Raw genomic sequence first — 22,828 nt, 5'->3', positions numbered from 1 at the left:
ACATAGGGCCTGACAAAAGATTTGAGAATGATTATATGAAAAATCTTATAAATACATAAAAATTAAATTCAATTACATTATAAATTTAATGCACTGCCTTTACAAAAGAAGAAAAATCTGATTAGGACCGTCCCCAGAAAACTAAGCCATGTAGTCCCCACATATATGTTCAAAGAAGAAGAAGGAGAAGGGAGGCATGGACTATTGAAGGAATCATTCCCAACTTTCATTCTTTGCATATTTTGACCATCATAACATTTCAATAAATGTCCTATAATAAAATCAGTACATTTTTCTTTACATTTAATGTAAATACCAACAGTGGTCACCTATCGACTTCATACAAGGACACACTTCACGGGTTTCATAATCAAATTTTAAAATAATCACATGTAAAAAAAAACAAATCACAGTCTAAAAAAACCACAAATAATAAAAAACACAAGTACAGCATAAAAAAATACAAAAATGTAATTTATTTGCGCTATTTACCAAATGGTTAACTATAAAGTTACAATTTTTGCCTTGGAGTTAAAGGCAGTTTCACTTTTACCACAGTTACTTTTTCTGATCATATGCTAGAATCAGTATCTTCTGTGTTTTATCTGTATTTAATTGATCATTTACATTTTATATATTTGTCCACTTAAGAACCATATTTTCTGCATGATCACAGAAGCTCCATAATATAAAATGTCATTTTCTTCATATATTTGAGTAATACCGATCACGGTTTTGAAAGTCTCTATGAGCGTATCTTGCATAAGTCTTGTTATGTGGGATCCTTCCAAAAGGTTCATGGTCATTGAAACAAGATTCAAAAACTTCATCAACAGCCTTTTGGGCTACTTCTTTGCTGATATTCCTAACAGCCAGGATAGAAAGAATGGCTCTGTCTCGTACACAGTTCTAAGGAGAAAGAAAAGTATGTGGCTTTAACTTAAATGACAATTTAATCATGAAATAATGACATTTTATATAATGTCTGACCACAGTCAGAATTAATTCCCTTTCGAACCCTCTCACACTGTTGGTGGGAACGCAAGCTGGTGCAGCCACTCTGGAAAACAGTATGGAGGTTCCTCAAAAAGTTGAAAGTAGAGCTACCCTATGACCCAGCAATTGCACTACTGGGTATTTACCCCAATGATACAAATGTAGTGATCTGAAGGGGCACCTGCACCCCAATGTTTATAGCAGCAATGTCCACAATAGCCAAACTGTGGAAAGAGCCAAGATGTCCATCAATAGATGAATGGATAAAGAAGATGTGGTATTTATATACAATGGAATTTTACTCAGCCATCAAAAAAAATGAAATCTTGCCATTTGCAACTACATGGATGGAACTAGAGGGTATTATGCTAAGCAAAATAGGTCAATCAGAGAAAGACAATTACTCATGTGGAATTTAAGAAACAAAACAGACAATCATAGGGGAAGGGAGGGGAAAAAAAAACAAGAAATCAGAGAGGGAGACAAACCATAAGAGACTCTTTTTTTTTAATATTTATTTATTTATTTATTTATTTATTTATTTATTTATTTGAAAGAGAGAGAGAGAGAGAAAGAGCAAGGGAGGGAAAATAAAACAAGAAGAAATCAGAGAGGGAGACAAACCGTAAGAGACTTTTTTTTTAATGTTTATTTATTTATTTATTTATTTATTTATTTGAAAGAGAAAGAGAGAGAGAGAGAAAGAGCACAAGCTGGGAAGTGGGGCAGAGGGAAAGGGAGGAGAAACCCCCCCCGCTAAGAAGGAAGACCAATGTGGGGCTTAATCCCAGGACCCTGGGATCATGACCTGAGCCGAAGGCAGAGGCTTAACCAACTGAGCCACCCAGGCGCCCCACTATAAGAGATTCTTAATCATAGGAAACAAACTGAGGGTTGCTGGAGGGGAGGAGGGTGGGGGGATGTGGTAACTGAGTGATGGACATTAAGGAGGATATGTGATGTAATGAGCACTGGATTTCATATAAGACTGATGAAATACTGAACTCTACCTCTGAAACTAATAATACATTATATGTTAATTAATTGAATTTAAATTTAAAATATTAATGGAAAAAAATAATTAATTCCCTTTCATATTATTTTATTCATTTCTGTCATTCTAAAGTAGAAACATAACTCTTAAATTATGAAATATGTTTAGCTTGATCTAAAATTATTTAGGTATAAATAAGATCTCCTCCATTTTTTCATCTTTTCCAATAATATAACCAGATGTCATTCTCTGAAGTTTTAGGCAGTACAACAAACAATAACTCCCAATTTGCAAAAATCAAAAAAAACAAAAAAAATCTATAAATAAGGTTCTAGTTGGATTTTTAATAAAATTTAAATAGATTTAAAATATACTTTATTTCTATGTCTTTGTCTTCCTTTACTTTCAAGGTGACTAATACTAGATAATCTTTCCTTCAAGAGGGGCATCTCCCATGGAGGTAAATGGAAGCTACACATGCATATACATAAAATTTGAAGGTGTCTTAATTTTTCAGGAGAAAAAAAAATCAAACAACCTTTTTTTTTTCCTGAGCGTTCTTTGCATGGGTATTAAATTCTCTACCTAAGAAAATAAATTATCTAATGTTACATAGTAATAGGCTAGAATTTCTCAGTATTCTAAATATGTTAAGAAACATAGGTCCTGCCATTCCAATTCTTGGAGAGCTTTAAATCCATTTATTTCTCCACAAGCCCAAGCTAAAGTTCAAAAGAATGGCATCTAACCTTTTCATAAAAATAACCAAATACTGGTTCTTACAGCTATGCAATCTGTCAATCATTCATCTTCTGTGTGTGTTTCCTGTTTTACTTCACCCTGGTCAGCAAGCCTGAGCTGGAGATGCTCACTAGTATTAGAATATAAACCAGTGGGACGCCTAGGTGGCTCAGTAAGTGGTTAAGCATCTGCCTTCAGCTCAGGTCATGATCCCAGGGTCCTGGGATCGAGCCCCACATCGGGCTCCCTGCTCAGTGGGAAGCCTGCTTCTCCCTCTCCCACTCCCCCTGCTTGTGTTCCCGCTCTCACTGTCTCTCTGTCAAATAAAAAAATAAAATCTTAAAAAAAAAAAAAAAAAGAATATAAACCAGTGCTTCTCGACCTAAATTACACTAAACACTGATTTTAGAAATAAACCCCAGGCATAAAGGAAGAAGAAAGAGAGGATGAACCATATGGAGCTATGCCAGCAATTGCCAGAAAGAGGACATTTCTCCCTTCCAGGGGAAGAAACGATGGTAAAAATTTGTCTCCTGGAGCTACAGGTTTAGGAGGCACATGTATAGACCACAGTTCAGGTTTACTTCTTTCCAAATGTAATTCATTCCTGTTAAAACTGGGTGATTTTTCCATATTTTGCCATCGGTCACTGTCATCGATGTCGGTGTCTCTTGGGTACGTGCCGTACAAACGCAGACACTCCATTCTCTAAGACTGTTCTCCCTCAGCCAGGCTCCCTCTACCTCCCCAAACTTTCCCTCCTGTCGCTAGTTCTGTTCGCTTTCGGTGGCTGCTACCCAAGGGAAAAAGAGGAGAGACTTATCATCATTGGGGCTGTGCTGATTCAAAGCTTTGCTGTCATGTCACACGGCCTTTAAAGGTGCACTACATGGCCATAACCTGTGCTGTGGGGCAGTCTCTGTTCCGAAAGGTATGACTTTTTTGTCTCGGGATTGGGAATACAGGTCCCGGACTGCAGGGATAAAGTCAGACGGGCTGTGATTTTTGCATCCGGTCTTCATCTACCTGCTTCCAAAAGGATCCCAAGAACAAGAAAATAGAGTTCTTTTCACTATTAGAATCTCTCGCTGAGTCACACAGCTTGCCCGTAATTAAAAAGTAGAACTAAACTCCATCTATTTGGCTTCAACAGGATACATTCTGTATTTATTCCCATAGAAGTAGTTCTTTCACATTTCAAATACAAAATGTACTTCTCATTTCTTTATGCATTATTTCCACTCCTAGCACTCTGAAGGGTGAGGGATTTCATATGTTAGTTTTACCTGATGATGTTGTTTCAATCCAAAATGCAACCTGAATATTTCATTTACAAGTGAGCAGTCTCCACTAAGGTTAGCAGCTCGAACCTATCACAAAGACAGAGGCAAAGAGAAGGAAAGTAAGTGCTCCTGCTCTATAAAAAGTTTTGTAAAAGAATTTAAAATTAGCATGTCTTTCTGAAAATAGAGTATCCATCGGACCTTTTTCAAGGATGTTTTAAACTCTGACATAGACTATTTTAAGTTATTCTTACATTAAGAAAAAGAGCAGATATCCATAAGCTGGGCTAGACAATGCAAAATAAACTGGGGGTTGGGGGGAGGGTGAATCATTTAACAAAGGGAACTTTCAAAACTTCACACCGTAACCTTATTGAAAGAACTAATTCCTTTTGAAACCAAAAGTTAGAAAGCTGGACCTCAGAGTTAAAGTCCATATTCTCCACAAGATACAACATTTCTGGAAATTACCAAAAGGGCTGCAAGATAGCATTCTTTCAAAGATCTACAAACTGAATTTCAATGTAAGCTTAAAATTAAACACAACAACATCTAAGACACTTTGAGAATAGGAACCTCCTGCCCTTCGCCCAAAACACTGAAACTCTCTTGGAACCTCCCTTAAACCTGTGTAAATTGATGCCATCCTCCGGGGCCTCAACTGTCCTTTGAAAAATTAAGTTCTTGAAACTTAAGCAAGAACATTCCAAGCACAAGAACATTCCCAACTGGTCATGCTATGAGTATGACAGCCTGAAGTTAGGACATATTTTCTAATTCGCTGTATTTTTAAGGTAAAATGCAGCTTCAATAGATGAAAAAGTCTTTCTACCTTCTACTAGAACTACCCACATGGATGCTACAGCCAACCTGGCCACATTTTTGCTGATGTACTGCAAACAGAATGGCCCACTTCTTGTGTCTTCTACAATAACATGGCCTCCTTCCTCTGAGGAGTTCAAGGCACTTAACATACTTTAGCTAGCTAACAGGCATTAATTCTCATAACAACCAAGAGAGAGACCTATTTAAAAACTCAGGTTTCAGTCTACTCTCCAAATAATATGAGTTATAATTAGATGTAGTGGGGCTGCTTATTAATTTCAAGGGAAAGAGAAAATAATCTAAGTTATAAAGTATACACTTAAACTTATATTAGTTTTTTTTACTTCTCAGCACACTGCACTCTTCAATTAATGAAATGCACGTATTAAATACATATGTCTAAGAGCATAAATATACTGCACTTCTGAGAGCAACCCAAAGTGCTTAACCATAAAAAACTTTTTATGTCGTATTTTTGAGACTAAATGTCTTACTCTAGGGCAAGCAAGGCGCTCCACCTATAGAAGGCAGCACAGCAGAGCCAGTTAAGAACCCTGGTTGCAATCCTGCCTCTGCCACTTACTAACTACGGATTTCAATCAATGCCTCCCTTTCGACACGTAGAACATGCAGATCACAGCATCTACCTGGATGGACTGTTGAGTAGACGCAATAAGAATACACAAAAGGAACAGTGTTGGCACATAGTCCTCAGCCAGGGTTAATTTGCATTAGTTTTTATATTATATAATTTATTCCACAGGGAAAATGGTTATTTGGTTAAATGGTTAAAAATGGTTATTATATACCATATATATATATATACACACACACACACATATATATAAAATATATCTATCATATACTAAAAATGGTTATTTGGTTAAAAATGGTTATTATAAAGTCATTACTATTACTAGGATTTAAAGGTTATAATTAAGACAATTCTAAGAAGATACTTAAAATATCTCTTGTTGTGTCTCAAAGCTGTGTTCAGGAGTTAAAAACAGAAATCTAAGAGTAACATGGAACCATGACAGGAAGAAAAGGAGTATGTTTAAGTAAATTATACTTCAATTAGGTTTTCTTTTTTAAGATTTATTTATTTGAGGTGGGGAGTGAGGGGCAGAGGGAGAGAGAGTCTTAAACATTACACTTCAATTAAATGTTCAAATTCAACTGATGAATCACAGACCTGTACCCCTGAAACAAATAATCCATTATATGTTAATAATAATATAAAAAATTAATCAAGAAAAATAAAAAAATACCCATATATAAATGTTCAAACTCAAGAGTGTTCCAGGGGGAGAAAGTATCTTTTACAATAAAACTCACTTCTGAGCAGGCCAAATGTCTGACGTCAGTGAACCAGTTGACGTGAGCACGACAGTGATCAAACGCATGAACGAGCTCGTGGGTGACGACTCTGTTCATATGGGCCTGATTACGGATGTTGTTCTGGCACAAAACAATCTAGGAGGCACCAAAATAGAAGTTCCATTATGTCTAACATCTACTCTCCTTTTGTAACTCCCACCTTCTCTCTGGCGTGAGATGGCTCACCAGCTTAGAGAGCCTCCACCCACTCTCCTCCCTCAACCCCACACCTCCCCATCCGTCAAGGCCTGGTCCTAGAGTACATGCTCCACTAAGCGTTCCCAGTGACCAACTTCTCCCTCTTCTGTCTGAACTGAAGCACTTAATTAAATAACATCCTCGGTGGGCTTTTGGACTCCACAGCATCATACTAGGAGTGGGCTTTGGAATGAAGCAGATTCAAACTCCAGCCCCACTCCTTACTAACTCGGTGACCTTGGGCAAGTTTCTTAACCTCTCTGTGCCTCAGTTTCCTCAACTCTAAAAAGGAGATAATTAGAGTACCTACCTCATAGAATTGTGAGAATTAAATGAGTATACATGTAAACTGCTTCTTATCAAGTTTCTGAATGAGCAATGAATCAACAATGAATGACCACCACTGTCTCATTCTACTAGAACTGCCAGGGAAAAATCCTCAGAAAGACCTTCAGAAAGAAGTGCAAAAAGCCAACAGCACACTGAGCAGGACCCTATAAGAATAATAAACACATAAGGGATCCTAATAACAACAGTTACCCTGTGCCAGACACCGGGATACGTGCCAGCTGTTTTATATACATTCATCCAACATTCATCTTTCAACTAATATTTCTTGAGACCTACTAGTAGATTTATAATTATTTATAATTTATAATCTATAATTATAATTTCTAATGTATAATCTACGAATGGCGCTAGAAATTAATCGATTATTTACCAAAATCATTAAAGACATGCAATGACAGTTGTCATGAAGAAAAATCCAGGATGTCATGAGTACATACAATGAGAATGCCTGACCTGGTCTCAAGGACTGGGAAAGGCATCTCTGAAGAAGGAATGTTTAAACTGGGATCTCATGGGTGAATAGGAATTAAATTTGAGAGGTGGGGAAGGGAGCATTCCAGACAGAGCAGCCTGTGCAAAGGGGAGCAGCGCTGACAGAACAGAATGTCTGAGAAGCCGAAAGCAGACCTGTACCCATGTAGTAGCACAGAGCTGTAGGTGACAGGCACGAGCTAAGGCTGCGGAGGCCAGCTAGAGCCAAATCGCTCTTTATCCTGAGAACAGTGGGAAGTCACTGAAAGGGAGGAGTGAAACGGGGGTGCTTTTATTTTTATCCTTTTGACTACAGTTGGAAAAACAAGCAGAAGATGACCAAAACTAGATACAGAGAGGCTAGCTGAAGGCTAAAGAGGTATTCTAGGCAAGAGATAATGGTACCTGAGCAGGGATGGTGGGATGCCCCCCCAAAAAAATATTTAGGAGGTAAACTGGATAAAAACCGGTGACGGATATAGAATTATGGGAAGGGAATCAGAGGTACAAGGATGATCTCCACATTTCTGGCTTGGGTAATAGGATAGAGGATGGTACCATTCACTGAGATATGCAAAACTACAACACCAGGTTGGATGGGGACAGGGGATGGTATAAACCATCAATTTGGTCTTGCACAAATCTGTGAGGTCTCAGGTGCCTTTAAGATATCCAAGTGTAGGTGTGAAGTGGGCATTTGGATATACAAATGTGAAGTTCAAAAGAGAGCTCTGACCTAGGAAAATAAATGAGATCCCCTTGGCAGAGTATAGAGGAAGAAAAGAAGGGGATCTAACATCAAGGATTAAGAGACTTCGACATTTAGCACCTGACAGAGGAAGCTGAGCTAGCAAAGAAGCAACCCCAAGAGTGTCACGTACTGGGAACCAGGGGAAGAAAGTGTCTGGCATTACCCACTAGAGCCAAGTGCATGCATACTATATGACCCAGCAATTCTGCTTCTAGGCAAATACCCAGGAGTTATTTTTGCACATGTGCACCAGGAGAAAGGGTGAAAAATATTCACAGCAACATTGTTCACAACAAAGTCAGAAACAATATTAAATACGGTAAACTGCAGTATGGACATACAGTGAAATACTATATAACAGTTCAACTACGTAAATGGGAGATGTGTACAACATGGAAGAATCTCAACAAAATAACTGTTACAGAAGACCATATACTGTAGGATTTCATAAAACTACAAAGTATCACACAGAACTCAAAGTATTCCATGAATAAAACTTAAAAGCCAGGCAACTGAATAACACATTGTTTGACCGTACATATAGATGGTAAAACCATTCAGAAAAGCAGGAAATGATTATCACAAGAGTCAGAATAAGAAAGGGAGAGGAAATGTGATCCAAGAGGGACACAATCTTCTGAAGTCCTGGCAAGTTCCATTTCTCAAATCTGGGTGGCAGTTACACAGGTATTCATTTTATTACTATGACCAAAAGCATGCATACAGGTTTCTTACTCTTCTGTATGAATGAGACACTTCACAATACAAATTATAATTTATAAAAATAAAAGGAGAGAGTGCCCAACTATGCTCAACACTGCTGAGAAGTAAGATAAAAGTTCAAAATGTCCACTCTATTTAACCCCAAGGGGAAAATGAATTCACCAAGACCCATTTTGAGAACTACAAGTATTGTTATTATCAGTTTACAAATGAGGAAATTGAGAATAAGGCAAATAACTTGCCCAAGCCCCACAGCTAATAAGCAGGGGAACTAGATTTGAACTCAACTCCACCGGACTCCAAAACCCAGACCTTTCACTCCTATGCTATGTTTCTTTTTCTCATGATTACTGTGAAATACCTATAAATAACCAAAATACATATAATATTCCCCAGGAGGAAACAACTAAGTATTATTAAACAGGGTTGTATGGTCAGGATGGAAGGTGTTACTTATAAAAACTTCATCGACTCTCATCATACAACCTAATTCTTCTGCGACCTCCAAGATGCTGTCAAAACCCTCCAACTGCTTAAAACTTGTATTGAATGCTTACTATGATAAGTACCTTACACGAGGTATCTCATTTAATTCTCATAACTATATTATAAGATAGACACAATCATTACCCATATTTTCCAGAGGAGAAAACGTACTCCCCTAGCCAAAAATGTTCAAAGGCATATCACTTCTCACCGGGTAAAGGTGAACCCCTTCAGCTCAGCATTCAAGGCCTCCCCCCATACGGCTTACCTTTCTTTCCAATCCTATTTCCTCATATTCTCCACACATTCCTGCCCCCCAGCTACACTAGACAACGTGCCACTCCCCAAATATACCTTGTCCTTTCCCAACACACCACCTTTGCTCATGCTACCCCTTCTTTGGGCAACAGTCTTTGTCTTCTTTGCCCATGAAGAAGCTTTATATGCTCTAGCTCAATCTGTAGGTATCCTGCAATCACATTACAGTCCCCTTGTGGTAACCACACCCACCTAAAATAGTTTAACCTGCTTCAGACTTTATCATTGTCTTATCTCCCCTGTGAAAGCATAAGCTCCTTAAGAGGAAGAACCTTAACTAATTCCTTTTTTGAATCTTATACAAAGTCTACCCAACAGAATGGCCAGCATGCCAAGGTGCTTAGCAAATATCGGGAAAGAGAACCACCTGGACAAAAATGCCTACCTGAGATGTTGACGCATCAAAACCTCCACTGACACTGCCATTACAGTCTTCACAAGAAAAGTGTCTTTCTTTGTTAACAGCACTAAAAAGCAAGCATGCATTAAAGAAACAACATCCAAAAGCAGTGTGCACGCGGTGCAGGGGAAACGGCCCTGGGTAAGGAGTCAGGAGCCCCAGGTCATAAATCCCCTCTCCCACTAACACATGAGAAACTTTGGGAAACTTTCACGGCTAAGTTGTCTCATCTGTGATATAAGGAAATTGTCCCTGCAAAATCTACCCTAGTTCAAATTCCATGACATGATTCCATAAAGTATTTGGTCCACTGATTAAGAACATACTGGAAATATGCTGGAGTTGCTCCCCTCCGGCCAGAAGGTTAACAAGTGGACCCCAGATGTCACCTCCTCTAATCTCCTCCAAATTAAACAACACCTGGAAGGCTCCTACATAACAAGCTGAGGTTTCTTCTCCATGAAGGACAATGCTGAGGCTGGTAGAGTGGAAAAGCCAGGTTTGGTAATTACTTACAAGACTTCACGTGTGGTCTTTATCAAATACCAGAAGTGAATGGTAGAGCCAGAGATTTAGAGTTAGGGCAGAAGATGTATGCAGAGAACAAGACCGGCCTGGAAAGAATACAGCCCGGGCGCCTGGGTGGCTCAGTTGGTTAGGCGGTTGCCTTCGGCTCGGGTCATGATCCTGGAGTCCCTGGATCGAGTCCCGCATCAGGCTCCCTGCTCGACAGGGAGTCTGCTTCTCCCTTGACCCTCCCCGCCTCATGTGCTCTCTCTCTCGTTCTCTCTCTCTCTCAAATAAATAAATAAAATCTTAAAAAAAAAAAAAGAAAGAAAGAATACAGCCCATCCCCACCACCTACCATATGGAAAAGGCTTTGTGGCCTGAAGTGAAAAATAGTTAGTTCCACTATGGGGTTTTTCTGTTTTTAGCAGCCAGAATACAGACCAGCATTTTAAAAAGATTTACTTACCAACCTGAGTGCTTCATGGCATCAAGTAGAAGTTTGACATACGGATCTAAAAAGATATTGATTCAATTAAGTATGTTAATTGGAAAAAATAGAACCAATTAAATTATCCAAAAAGCAGTATATTATCAAAAAGTAACTCACACATCTTAATGAAGTAATACTATCTTAAAATTGGTAAACACAGATATGAAAAGACAAGCTTAAATTAACATAAAAACAAGTCTTTAATGAAATAAAACACTGATACGAATACCAAGATGGGTACTATTGAACATCCTCGATAATGCCAAAAATGATTTTAAAGCCCATTTTTAGTTACAGGATCAAAAACATTGTATTAAAGCACATACCAAAAGAATGAGGGAATTTGGGGCCACATCCATAGAAAGGAACTGCAGCATAGTATCCAGATTAGAAGAAGGTAGTTAAGGAGCCCCATTGGCACCTTTCCTGGTCAGACCACAGGCTAACAGGATCCCATTCTGAGTACCACACTCTAAGCAGGACCTGCCAACTGAAGCTCTTCCATGGGGGAAGGCAACCAGAACAATACAGGACTTTGTATTGTAAGTCCTGTAAGAAGCAAGAAAGGCGTTGTGGCTTTGGAAAGGAGAATAAAAAACTTAACTAGGACCGCAGTGGCTTCAGGTTTTGAAGGAGTGCCACGTGGGAATAGATTCCATCAATATTTCTTCAGAGGGCAGAACAAGGACCAAAGAGTAGAAGGTACAGTACGAGAAAGGATTTTTCCAACAATTAAAGCTGTTAATAAAATAGACCAGTAGCTTCAAAGAACCTCAAAGAATTGGTAACCTGTTCCAGCAGAGGTCTAGAAACTCTCTGGTTGGTGATGGTGCAGAGGTTTTCCTATATAGGGGTGGAAAGGCCTAGAGGACTCCTGGGGGCCCTTCTAAGCATCATGAGCCTCTGATGATTACAGGAAAGTACAACAAACCCAAATGCCTCTAATATCAACTTTTCATATAGGTATCTCGTCTGAGTGTACAAATGGGCAGCATATTATATGACATAAGCAAAAAAATAGAAAAAGAAAAGAAATCAAGGTTTTTTTTTTTTAAGTGTTGAAAGCAAAAATAGGTGAGTAAAGAAAAAGTAATGAGAGGTGAGAAACAGAGGCATAGGTTAACTGCTTTATTAACCTGCCCCCTCTTAAGAGTGTTAACAGTAAAACAATTACTAGTGATAAGTATTTTGTGTGTGTGTATATCAGGTGTCAGGAACCATATTAAGTGCATTATTATTCAAGCAACTAAGAGAGCTTTACAAAGTTGAAGTGGATCCCAAAATCGATAGTCCTCTTACTAAAAAATAATGGTAACAATAGTAAGTTCAAGGAGCACAGTAGTTTGGTACTTCAAACAGGACCTGCAGTATTTAGAATGGATTTGCTTTAAAGACAAAAGGAACAAAGATCTCTGTTGAGGCCCAGTCCTAGGGATAGGATGGTAAAGCTAGAGGTTGATGCTTTAAAACCACTAACACTTCTCCAAGCAGCCCTCCAGGGGAGGGTTGAGGCCTGTTAATTCCTCCTGGGGCTCATGGCCGGCCCTCCATGGTCTTCACATCCCACCTCTGTATCTCCTCCACTGTTTGGCTCTTCCACGGTAAGCAGTTATCCATTACTCAGCTCCTGATACGCTCACACTTTACATTCATAAAACCTATTCCTCACAGCCCTAAGAGAGGTATTTTTACCCCTACCTTTCCCTTTTTGTGTGTGCAGATAAGGATAGAGGGGATCAAAGAGTTAAGTCTTCCACACCTGATAAGGAGAGGGACCAGAATTTGAACCCATGTCTAACTCTGCAGCCCATGGTCTTTCCACTGCGTTCCACTTCAAACCTCTAAAAGGCACAGTCCAGGTCCCTATGCATCCTTATTTCCCCACACCAGAACCTAGGAGGCATTCGACACACATTTCCAAGTGAATACAACCTCCTCCTTCCCATTACCCCTCTTCTCCCCCCTCCCTTGATGCCCTACTATGCAGGTCATCTCAAGAAGGTTGGAAAATCTTTGGGTGGTTGACTTTTGAACTGTAATTGGCAGCTATGAGATAGTAACCTTGCTTTAGGACAAGTAGGTTTAAGACTTTTATTTTCTAAACATATCTGAAGTAAACTTAGAAAGTCCTTGTCAATGTAAAGGAGTTAAGAAATCTCTAGTGCAATGTCCCTGGGACTAGAGAAACTGGTTGTCCCTATTTAACAGCAGTGGTTCTTAACCCTTTGGGGGTCGGGCCTTTTTGAGAATATGATGAAGTTAGGAACGCTCTCCCCAGAAAAATGCATTCAGGTGCATACGCACGATTTCCTGGTCCGTTTCAGAGGTTTCTACACGAGGAAGCCCATCCATGTATGAAGGTTAAGAACTCCTCCCAATGAAGGGCAGTTGCAGAACTGCTTTTGAGCCGCCAGCAGTCATGCCTTAGTTAACGTGGCTCTTTAAAAAAAAACTCTGATGGGGCGCCTGGGTGGCTCAGATGGTTACGCGTCTGCCTTCGGCTCAGGTCATGATCCCAGTGTCCTGGGATCGAGTCCCGCATCGGGCTTCCTGCTCCTTGAGGGCCTACTTCTCCCTCTGCTTCTCTCTCTCTCTCTCTCTCTCTCCCCGTCTCTCATGAATGAATAAATAAAATCTTTAAAAAATTTTTTAAAAATTAAAAAAACTCTGACTCCAAAGTCCTATCCATACTGCTGCATAATTTACATGAGAAATCGGAGGACCTGTCAGACCAGTGAGTGTAACCGAAAAGGGCAAACTCCTATCCGACTCCTCCCTCATTCCACAAGCAAGAGTTTCCCTCCTCTGAAAGGGAAACTGAGGCCCAACACGCGCCGCCCCCTCCCCGCCACCACTCCCGCCCCAGGATGCCGAATCTACCTAGACACTGCGCAGAGGTGCCTGAACCCTGCTCCTGCCACACCTGGGGCTGAACCCAGAGACCCCTGCCCTCCGGGTCTCAGACACCACCCGGCCGACCCCGGCCTCCAGGTCACGGCTCCTACTTGTCTCCAGCGTCTTCAGGAGCATAAGCTGGCACTTCTGGTTGTTGGTGAAGAAGCTGGAAAGGAACCCTTGCCCGGGCTTTCCCTGGGCCAGCCGCTCGGGGAAGACCTGGAACGCGACATGTTGCTGCTGCAGCTGTTCCCCCGCCGCGGGACCGGGCCCGCGCTCGTCCGCAGCTCCTGCCATGCCGCCCGCGGACCTCGCCGCTGTTTCCTCCCGCCTCGGGCGGCCGGGGATGAGATCCGGGAAAGGCAACCGCCCTCCCGCCAACCGGCCTGCCCAGATCCTCCTTCTGCCGGCCGTCCCAGCCCCAGGGAGGGCGACTGCCGCAGAGCGTGGCTGAGAACGTTGGAGCTGCTGGGCCTCCGAGCCCAGCAAGGGACGCTGGGCGGGGCGAGAGGCGCGGGGAGGGGCGGGGCGAGAGATGCGGGGCGGGGCGGGGCGAGAGGCGCGGGAAGGGCCGGGGGGCGGGGCTCTGGATCCCCTGCCCGCTGGAGGAATTAAACCTAGCGGCTGCCTTCGCTGGCGTCTCCAGGGCAGCTGTGGGCTTCGCTGCTGACCTTTGCCGTGGTTGGCCGACCCTCATAAGCGTGGTTCCGCAGCCCGCCTCCTCATGGACACTCCTTCCTCAGTACTGGCCACTAAAGTCCCCTCACACTCTGAAGTCTCAGGCATCCTCCCACTCCCTGCCTTTTCCACCAGCAGGCCAGTTGCAATCTGACCCACCCATCTCCTGACGTCCAAAGCCACATCGAAAGCAGTACTTTTCAGTAACGTTTGAAAGCTGCAATTATAATTACTGGTCATATCAAAATCCTCAAAATGTGGGACCCAACTACTTTTTTTTTTTTTTGCCTCACCTGGACCCAAAGGCCCACCCTACTCTCTTGCCACCCCAAATAACTTTCTGCTAACAAAACACAACCAGTTTACTTTTATCTCCAACCCTTAATTCACTTCCATCTTTAAGCACCTTTCCTCGGTCATGATCCAGGTCCTGATCAAATCTACCTATCCCATAGGGCTTTCCCAGATACCTTAATCAAAATTATTCTCTCCTGATCTCCCAACGTACAAAGTACTTTGCATATGTTACCATTTTCATCACAGCCTGCCAGGTTTTAACTAATTTGTATTTCTCTTTTTCCACTAAATTTTTTTTTAAGATTTTATTTTCTTATTTGAGAGAGAGCACAACCACGGGGAAGGGCAGAGGGAGAGGGAGAAGCAGACTCCCCGCTGAGTGGGGGCTGGATCCCAGGACCCTGGGATCTCAACCTAAGCCAAAGGCAAACGATCAACCAAATGAGTCACCCAGGCGCCCCTCTTTTTCCACTAAATTACTCAGTTCAGCTCACATACTTATCCAGCACCTACTATGATGGACCAAGCATAATGGCAGAGACTGAGGATAAGAGAATTGATGAGGATGAAGAGGAACATATGATTTATGTGAGAAATGTATAGAAATAATATAGTCTCAAGAGACCTGGAGGATTATGAACAGTGCGTTATGTGTCATGGGTGCTTAATAAATATCTAGATTGAATGCAAATCAACACCACAATGAGATATCACCTCACATATGTTAGAATGGCTAGTATCAAAAAGACAAGAAATAACAAGTGTTGGTGAGTATGTGGAGAATAGGGAACCCTTGTGCACTATTGATGGGAATGTAAATTGGTGAAGCAACTATGAAATACAGTATAGAGATTCTTTAAAAAAATTAAAAATAGAACGACCATATGATCCAGTAATTCCACTTCTGGGTATTTATCCAAAGAAAACAAAACACTAACTTGAAAAGATATATGCATCTCATGTTCACTGCAGCATTGTTTACAATAGCCAAGATATGGAAGCAACATAGGTGTCCATCGATGAATGAATGAAGAAATGGTGGTATTAATACACAATGGAATTTTGTTCAGTCATAAAAAAAGAATGAAATCTTGCCATTTGCAGCAACATGGACTTTGTATTGGTCAGGAAGTGGTAAAAGTACTAATTTATAGTGGATCTATTTAGTCAAGGATACATGTTGTAATCACAAGGATAACCATTAAAAGAAGAGCATTAAAGGGCAAAACTAATGCACTAATAGAGGGGGGAAATGAAAAATAAACAAATTGGTTGGGATGCTAGGATTATTCATCATTTGAAATATTACAAAAATACGAACATCTCCTATGTACAGATTGCTAAAATTATAATAGTTTTCTTAAGCCGTTTTTTATTGAGCTCACCTTGGATACATTATTTCTAACCTCCACTACAATCCTACAAAATAAGTAATATTATCACTATTTTGCTGATAAAAAAAAGTGGGTTTAGCAATATTGAATAATTTATCCAGGACCACACAGCTTTCAACCTATTTAGAGAACTAAAACATAAACATATAGAAAACTACACTATTACAGTTATTGTAACGAGTCTGCAATATTCAGGAAAGGCTAGATAGAGAAGATGGAGCCTGACATTGACTATAGCCTGTTGGCACGTGAAATACTATTTGAAATATTATTCAGCTACATGAATAAGAAAATAAATGCAGATTAAAAGCTGTAATTTTCCCCTACCAAATTAGCAAACATTTTTTCCATATTCATCACTGAAGGCAACAAAGAAAGAAAAGTAGGGAAAAAGTATGCCAAAATATGATCAGTAGTTGCCTAGGTATTGGGATATTTTTATTATATTCTGAATTTTCCTAGTGCTCACAATAAGCATGTATTTGTAATCAGAAAAGGAAACTTTTAAAAATTGTGTAAGTTTTGCATCCCTGTATAGTATAAAGACATAGGGTGGAATGGAAAGGTGTTAGGGGAGCGATAAGGAAGTGCAAATACAAAGGATTAAGTTGAAAAGAGAAAAGTAATTACCACAAAGAAATGAGAGTATGGGCAAAGATTTAGCTATCAGGATTTTCATTTCTCCATTGCAGCACTAATTAAGAGCAAAAAGGATAGAAAGTTTCAATGTCCAAGAGATACAATGGAATACATGAAACCATGTTGTTATAGTATCTTTTTAAATCTAATCATAAAAAATAAGTTACAAAACGGCATAAACGTGATTCCATTTTGAAATTTCATCTACTATAAGCATAGAAAGGGTCTAGGAGACTGCTCCAGTGTTCACAGTGGTTATTTCTATGTGGATGAGATTTGGGTGTTTTGTTTTCTTTTGTGCTTCTCTTCGTTTTCTAAAGGAAAAATAGTTGCTTTTTTATTGGAAGTTTTTTAAATATATCACAACAACACATGAAGTTGCATATCATTTTAAAGTGCTTTCCATCTTTCAGCTTTTTAATAACGTTTAATCCATTTATCGAGGACCAATAAAAATTCGGTGAGCTTATAGACTTTCCTCAGCTTTCCAGTCATTTTAAATGTTGGGAAAAAAACAAAACGGTCCCCACAGCCCTGAGCGGAGACAGGTTACACCGCCAGCGGTCGCCAGCGACTGACAGAAATCTACTTCCGGAAGGAGTCAGCCCTCCGAACCAGAAGCGAAGGAGGAAAGGCGCGCAGCATTCTGGGAAAACCTACGGTAGCTGGGTTGGGCGGGGCTAGGGTTGCTGGCTGTTACCAGGGCAACTGGAAGCGATTGGCGGTCATCCGAGGTTTGAAGCCGTTAAGCAGTAGAGGCTGAGATGCTCAGAGGTCATTTGGGATGAGCGACAAGGGCATGAGGGTCTTTCTAAGAGAAGACTGTCCTATTAGGAGGTTTTCCAGTCGTGCCCCGCGGCGGGAACACCTGCCCTGGGGCCGTGGGTCGCGCCCACCTGCTCTTGCTCCTTGCTGTGAAAGTGTCGCCCAGTGGCTCCCGTCACTTCTCTAATTTTCTTCTGCCTTTTAGAAAACGTATATTGCAATGTGTTTTAATAGAAAAGTAAGTTTTTTTCAGTTGAGGAAAATTACCAAAAAAAGGAAAAAGAAAACTCACCAGTCATCCCAACTACCTGGCAGGGACTTAAATTTTTCATTTTATTACCTATCACTTCTTTCCCAGCACAAATATTTTTTACACGGTTGAGTTTATTTGGGGAAAATCATCTCGTATCCGGCTTTGTATCATATATATATTACAATTGTTGTTAAAATCTTAGCAACAAAGAAGGCATTGAAAACCTTAATGTAAATCCGCTTGTAGTGAATTGAAGAGACAGAGATGAATGGACACAGCGCATGAACACAATTCTTTCAAGAAGTTTGGCTGTAAAGGAAAAGAGAAAGGTCAGTAGCCGGAGAAGGGTGGCAAATAAAAAAAAAAGTTGGGGTCTTTCCTGAAGAAGAGGACACTTAGTGATGTTATTAGTACAAGAGGAAAAACTAGTAGTCAGAGGTTAAAGATACTGCCAAGAAAGAGAATAACAGATTGAATAATTCTCTAAAGAAATAGAGGAGATAAGATCCACACATCAAGTACATAAATTAGTTTGGGAGGTGGAACTGGGTAGGAGGATGTCAAGGTGGATTATGGACGTTAGTAATTTTAAAACTATTACAAGTTGGCAAGAGTAATAAAGATATATATGTGTGTGTGTATATATATATATATATGGCCAATAATAGGTATGCTCAGCCACATTAGTAGTAATATAAATGGAATATTAAATACCTATTAAATTTGCAAAGATTAGGGGCGCCTGGGTGGCTCAGTCGTTGGGTGTCTGCCTTCGGCTCAGGTCATGATCCCAGGGACCTGGGATCGAGCCCCACATTGGGCTCCCTGCTCAGCAGGAGGCCTGCTTCTCCCTCTCCCACTCCCCCTGGCCTGTGTTCCCTCTCTTGCTGTCTCTCTCTCTCTGTCAAATGAATAAATGGAATCTTTAACAAAAAATTGCAAATTTTATAAAGCAGATAATATATGTGTTGGGCAAGGGTTCAGCTAAACACACTGCAGGTGGGAAAAGAAACTGGTACTTCTCTCCCCGCGCCCCAGGTACTTTGGAACTACATATCCTTAAAATGTGTATACACTTTGACTAAGGAAGTATACTTCTAGGAAGTTCTCAAAAGGAAATAGTCAAAACTGCACACATATATTAAGCTGGATGGAGTTCATTTCAGCTTGTCCACCAATGAAAGACTGGTGGAATATATTATACCCATACTTCTTAGACATGGATAACATGGCTGCAGATAAGAGAAGTTCACTTATATTAGTTTCAGTAAAAGCATCTTCAGGTTTTATAGGAAGGGAATGTGGAGTTGCAGTCTGATTGACAGGCCTGACACACAATCAGTGGGATGCTTTGAACCATCAAAAATTATTTAGAAGACTAATGATAAGGAAAGATATGTAAAATACATTGTTACAAGAGAAAAGCGAGGTATGAAAGCAGCATTTGTAGGTTCTTAACCACATGATGGGTTTTTTTGTTTTTTAGGCATTCTGCTTTCTGCTTATCTGTATTATACATGATGTATATATTTTTAAAGATTTTATTTATTTATTTGACAGAGAGAGAGAGATAGCGAGAGCAGGAACACAAGCAGGGGGAGTGGGAGAGGGAGAAGCAGGCTTCCCGCCAAGCAGGGAGCCTGATGGGGGGCTCGATCCCAGGACCCTGGGATCATGACCCAAGCTGAAGGCAGATGCTTAACGACTGAGCCACCCAGGCGCCCTTACATGACGTATATATATTTTATAAGGACATATACAATGTTGTTCTTTTAAAAATGTGAATAACTGTATAAGTAAGGCAGGAAGTTGGGGAAGTCCTCTCCTGATCACCTTGAACTTGATTATAACTCTCTGTGAAGTAGGAGATCCAAAGAAATTAGATGTTTTAATAAGTTGTAAGAACTATTTTTTAAATGTATTTTATAGATGCATATTGTTTATCAATGCCCCACCAATCTCACAAAAGTTTGAGTGTGCTAAGAAAGAGATATACGCTATGGTAGGAGAAAATGATCAGAAGAGGCAAAAGGTAATTGGAAAACAAGCAAAATCAAACAAAATAAAGGCAAGAATATGTTAATACCCCCAAAAAATCATGCCAAAAGTTCATTTGTAATTGCTAGAGGGGTGCCACCACAAATTAGTCTCTGATATTCCTAGCAACTACAACAAAAGGAAAACAGTTCTAAGTTTCACATGGTCTATAAGAGTTTTTTTTTAAGTTGCTTAAGAGAAGTATAATTTGGTATAGAAACCTGAGAAAAATTCCCCCCAAGGTTCTAATAAGGGAATAATATGAGATTCATCTATTACTATTTTTTTATTTGTACATATTGTTTTTATAGAATTTAGGAACATCTCAGAAGGGTTATACTCCTCTTTATTAACTCAGTAATTACAAGCTCTCATTAAGTACTGCAAGAAATAGAAACACATGTAAGACAAAGTCCCTGCCCTCATCTATTATGAAAGAATAACTATAATATATAATAGCAAGTTTACAATATATAATGACTAACTAGTAAGAGGAATAATTTGTAATGATGAGTAATAAAATAACTAATATGAATGACTATAAATCGAGGCACTGTTTGAAGCAAAAAGTGAGATGGGATTCCTGCGGTATATAGAAATACTTTCAACCAGTGGGATCATGTTTAACCATTTGTAAAAGGGGATGATACTCCCCTTTACAGAAGAGGAAACAGATTTACAGAGATTCGATTAATTGTCCAGGGTCACATGGCTGGTAAAAGACAGAGCCAGGATTTCAAACCAAATCTGTTCCATGCAAACCACCTTCTTAACTACTATACTTTATGGGAGAGATAGCATTCAAATAGACTTTAAAGGATGGAAAAAGTTATGTCAGGCAGAGTTTGGGGAAAGATATTCTAGGTGGAGAGAATAGCACTAAACAAAATCAAAAAGGTTGGAATGCATAGGGTATGTTTTGGGTAACACACACACACCCCAGGAAAGCGAGATATATGTAGGTAAGCACTAGAAGAATAAGACCAGAAAGGTTGGGACAGATTTTTTTCATTTTTAAGAATTATGGCATAGTTACTACTGGGTATTTACCCCAAAGATACAAATGTAGTGATCCAAAGGGGTACGTGCACCCCGATGTTTATAGCAGCAATGTCCACAATAGCCAAACTGTGGAAAGAGCCAAGATGTCCATCGACAGATGAATGGATAAAGAAGATGTGGTGTATATACATGATGGAATATTATGCAGCCATCAAAAGGAATGAGATCTTGCCATTTGCAACGACATGGTTGGAACTGGAGGGTGTTATGCTGACCGAAATAAGTCAGTCAGAGAAAAACACGTATCATATGACCTCACTGATATGAGGAATTCTTAATCTCAGGAAACAAACTGAGGGTTGCTGGAGTGGGGGGTGGTGGGAGGGATGGGGTGGCTGGGTGATAGACATTGGGGAGGGTATGTGCTATGGTGAGCACTGTGAATTGTGCAAGACCGTTGAATCATAGATCTGTATCTCTGAAAAAAATAATGCAATATATGTTAAGAAAAAAAAGAAGAAGAAGAAGAAGATAGCAGGAGGGGAAGAATGAAAGGGGGAAATTGGAGGGCGAGACGAACCATGAGAGACAATAGACTCTGAAAAACAAACTGAGGGTTCTAGAGGGGAGGAGGGTGGGGGGGATGGGTTAGCCTGGTGATGGGTATTAAAGAGGGCACATTCTGCGTGGAGCACTGGGTGTTATGCACAAACAATGAATCATGGAACACTACATCAAAAACTAATGATGTGATATATGGTGATTAACATAACAATAAAAATTAAAAAAAAAAAGAATTAGGGCATAGTTTACCTGATAAAGGACTCAGACCTCAGGGCCTAATAAAGCAAGAGTTTTAAGCACAGAGACCTCGAACCTGAAAATTCTATGCGAGGGCCCTGGATGGGGAATATGAGGGACACTAGGTGAGGAACAGGTCTAATGACAAATAATAAAATCCTGTTACACATTAACTGTGTAAAATTGGCCAGCTAATGTAAGTTATTTGGACCTCAATTTTTTTATCTCTTAGAAAGGAGACTGTCAGGGGCGCCTGGGTGGCTCAGTCTGTTAAGCTTCTGCCTTCAGCTCAGGTCATGATCCCAGGGTCCCGGGATCGCGTCCCACATCAGGCTCCCTGCTCAGCGGGGAGACTGCTTCTCCCTCTCCCTCTGCCTGCCGCTCCCCCTGCCTGTGCTCTCTCTCTCTCTCTCTCTCTGACAAATAAATAAAACCTTAAAAAAATGTTTAAAAAAAAAAGGAGACTGTCAGACACGATGATCTCTTAATATCTCTTCTCATGCTAACATCATGCGATCACATATGCCAGAGACTGCAAACTCAAATGCCTAAATTAAGGATCAAGAAGGTTTCATAAATTAGTAAATGAATTTGATGTAAGAAAAATAAGGAGTGGTAGAGATTAGAGTGGTAGTTTAGATGTCCCATTGAAAACTACAGCCAATTTTTCCATGAGTGAGGACACAATGTTGCCGATTTTCTAATTTTTTCATGAGAAACCCAAGAACATGATTTTTTAAGAATATTATACAGAACAAACAAAACACCTCTGCTGGCTAGATACAGTCCATGGGTCACTAATTTTCAACCTCAGCTATAGATAAAAGGGTGTAAACAAGAATAATAAGTGTTTGAATGAAGAGAACTAAGTATGAAGAAAGAAGGAATCAAAGAGAATACCAAGATTTCCCCTAGGTAATGAGGAGGAGGTGGAAACATTAAGATAAATATTAAAATCAGTAGAAGGTTTGGAGAGAAGGTGCTTGACTGTGAGTGTTTTTTTTACTTTAAATTTTTTTATTATGTTAATACCATACATTACATCATTAGTTTTTGATGTAGTATTCCATGATTCATTGTTTGTGCATAACACCCAGTGCTCCATGCAGAATGTGCCCTCTTTAATACCCATCACCAGGCTAACCCATCC

At 40.1% G+C, this 22,828-nt stretch overlaps 1 protein-coding gene across 3 annotated transcripts; it reads right to left on the bottom strand.

Annotated features, from left to right (window-relative positions):
• Positions 1–446: 446 nt before the first annotated feature.
• ATP23 (ATP23 metallopeptidase and ATP synthase assembly factor homolog) lies at positions 447–14,300 on the bottom strand. 3 transcript variants are annotated; one of them, XM_028111030.2, is made up of 6 exons: positions 13,923–14,300; positions 10,894–10,939; positions 9,903–9,984; positions 6,178–6,315; positions 4,018–4,101; positions 447–909 (listed from the first exon to the last, which is right to left on the bottom strand). In XM_028111030.2, exons 1-6 carry the CDS (start codon positions 14,107–14,109, stop codon positions 706–708), a joined length of 741 nt encoding a protein of 246 aa, XP_027966831.1. In that variant the 5' UTR covers positions 14,110–14,300; the 3' UTR covers positions 447–705. The 3 variants fall into 3 exon arrangements, with proteins under 3 accessions (XP_027966831.1, XP_027966829.1, XP_027966830.1); XM_028111028.2 differs by lacking the exons at positions 10,894–10,939; positions 13,923–14,300 and adding an exon at positions 6,728–6,911 and having other exon boundaries at positions 9,903–10,879; XM_028111029.2 differs by lacking the exons at positions 9,903–9,984; positions 13,923–14,300.
• Between the last annotated feature and the right edge of the window lie 8,528 nt (positions 14,301–22,828).

This window comes from Eumetopias jubatus, unplaced genomic scaffold (assembly GCF_037043125.1).
Source record: "Eumetopias jubatus isolate StellerSeaLion01/CBP00866 unplaced genomic scaffold, mEumJub1_p1.0 scaffold_8, whole genome shotgun sequence".
Lineage (NCBI taxonomy): Eukaryota > Metazoa > Chordata > Mammalia > Carnivora > Otariidae > Eumetopias > Eumetopias jubatus.
This window is presented reverse-complemented; position numbering and strand designations above follow the sequence as displayed.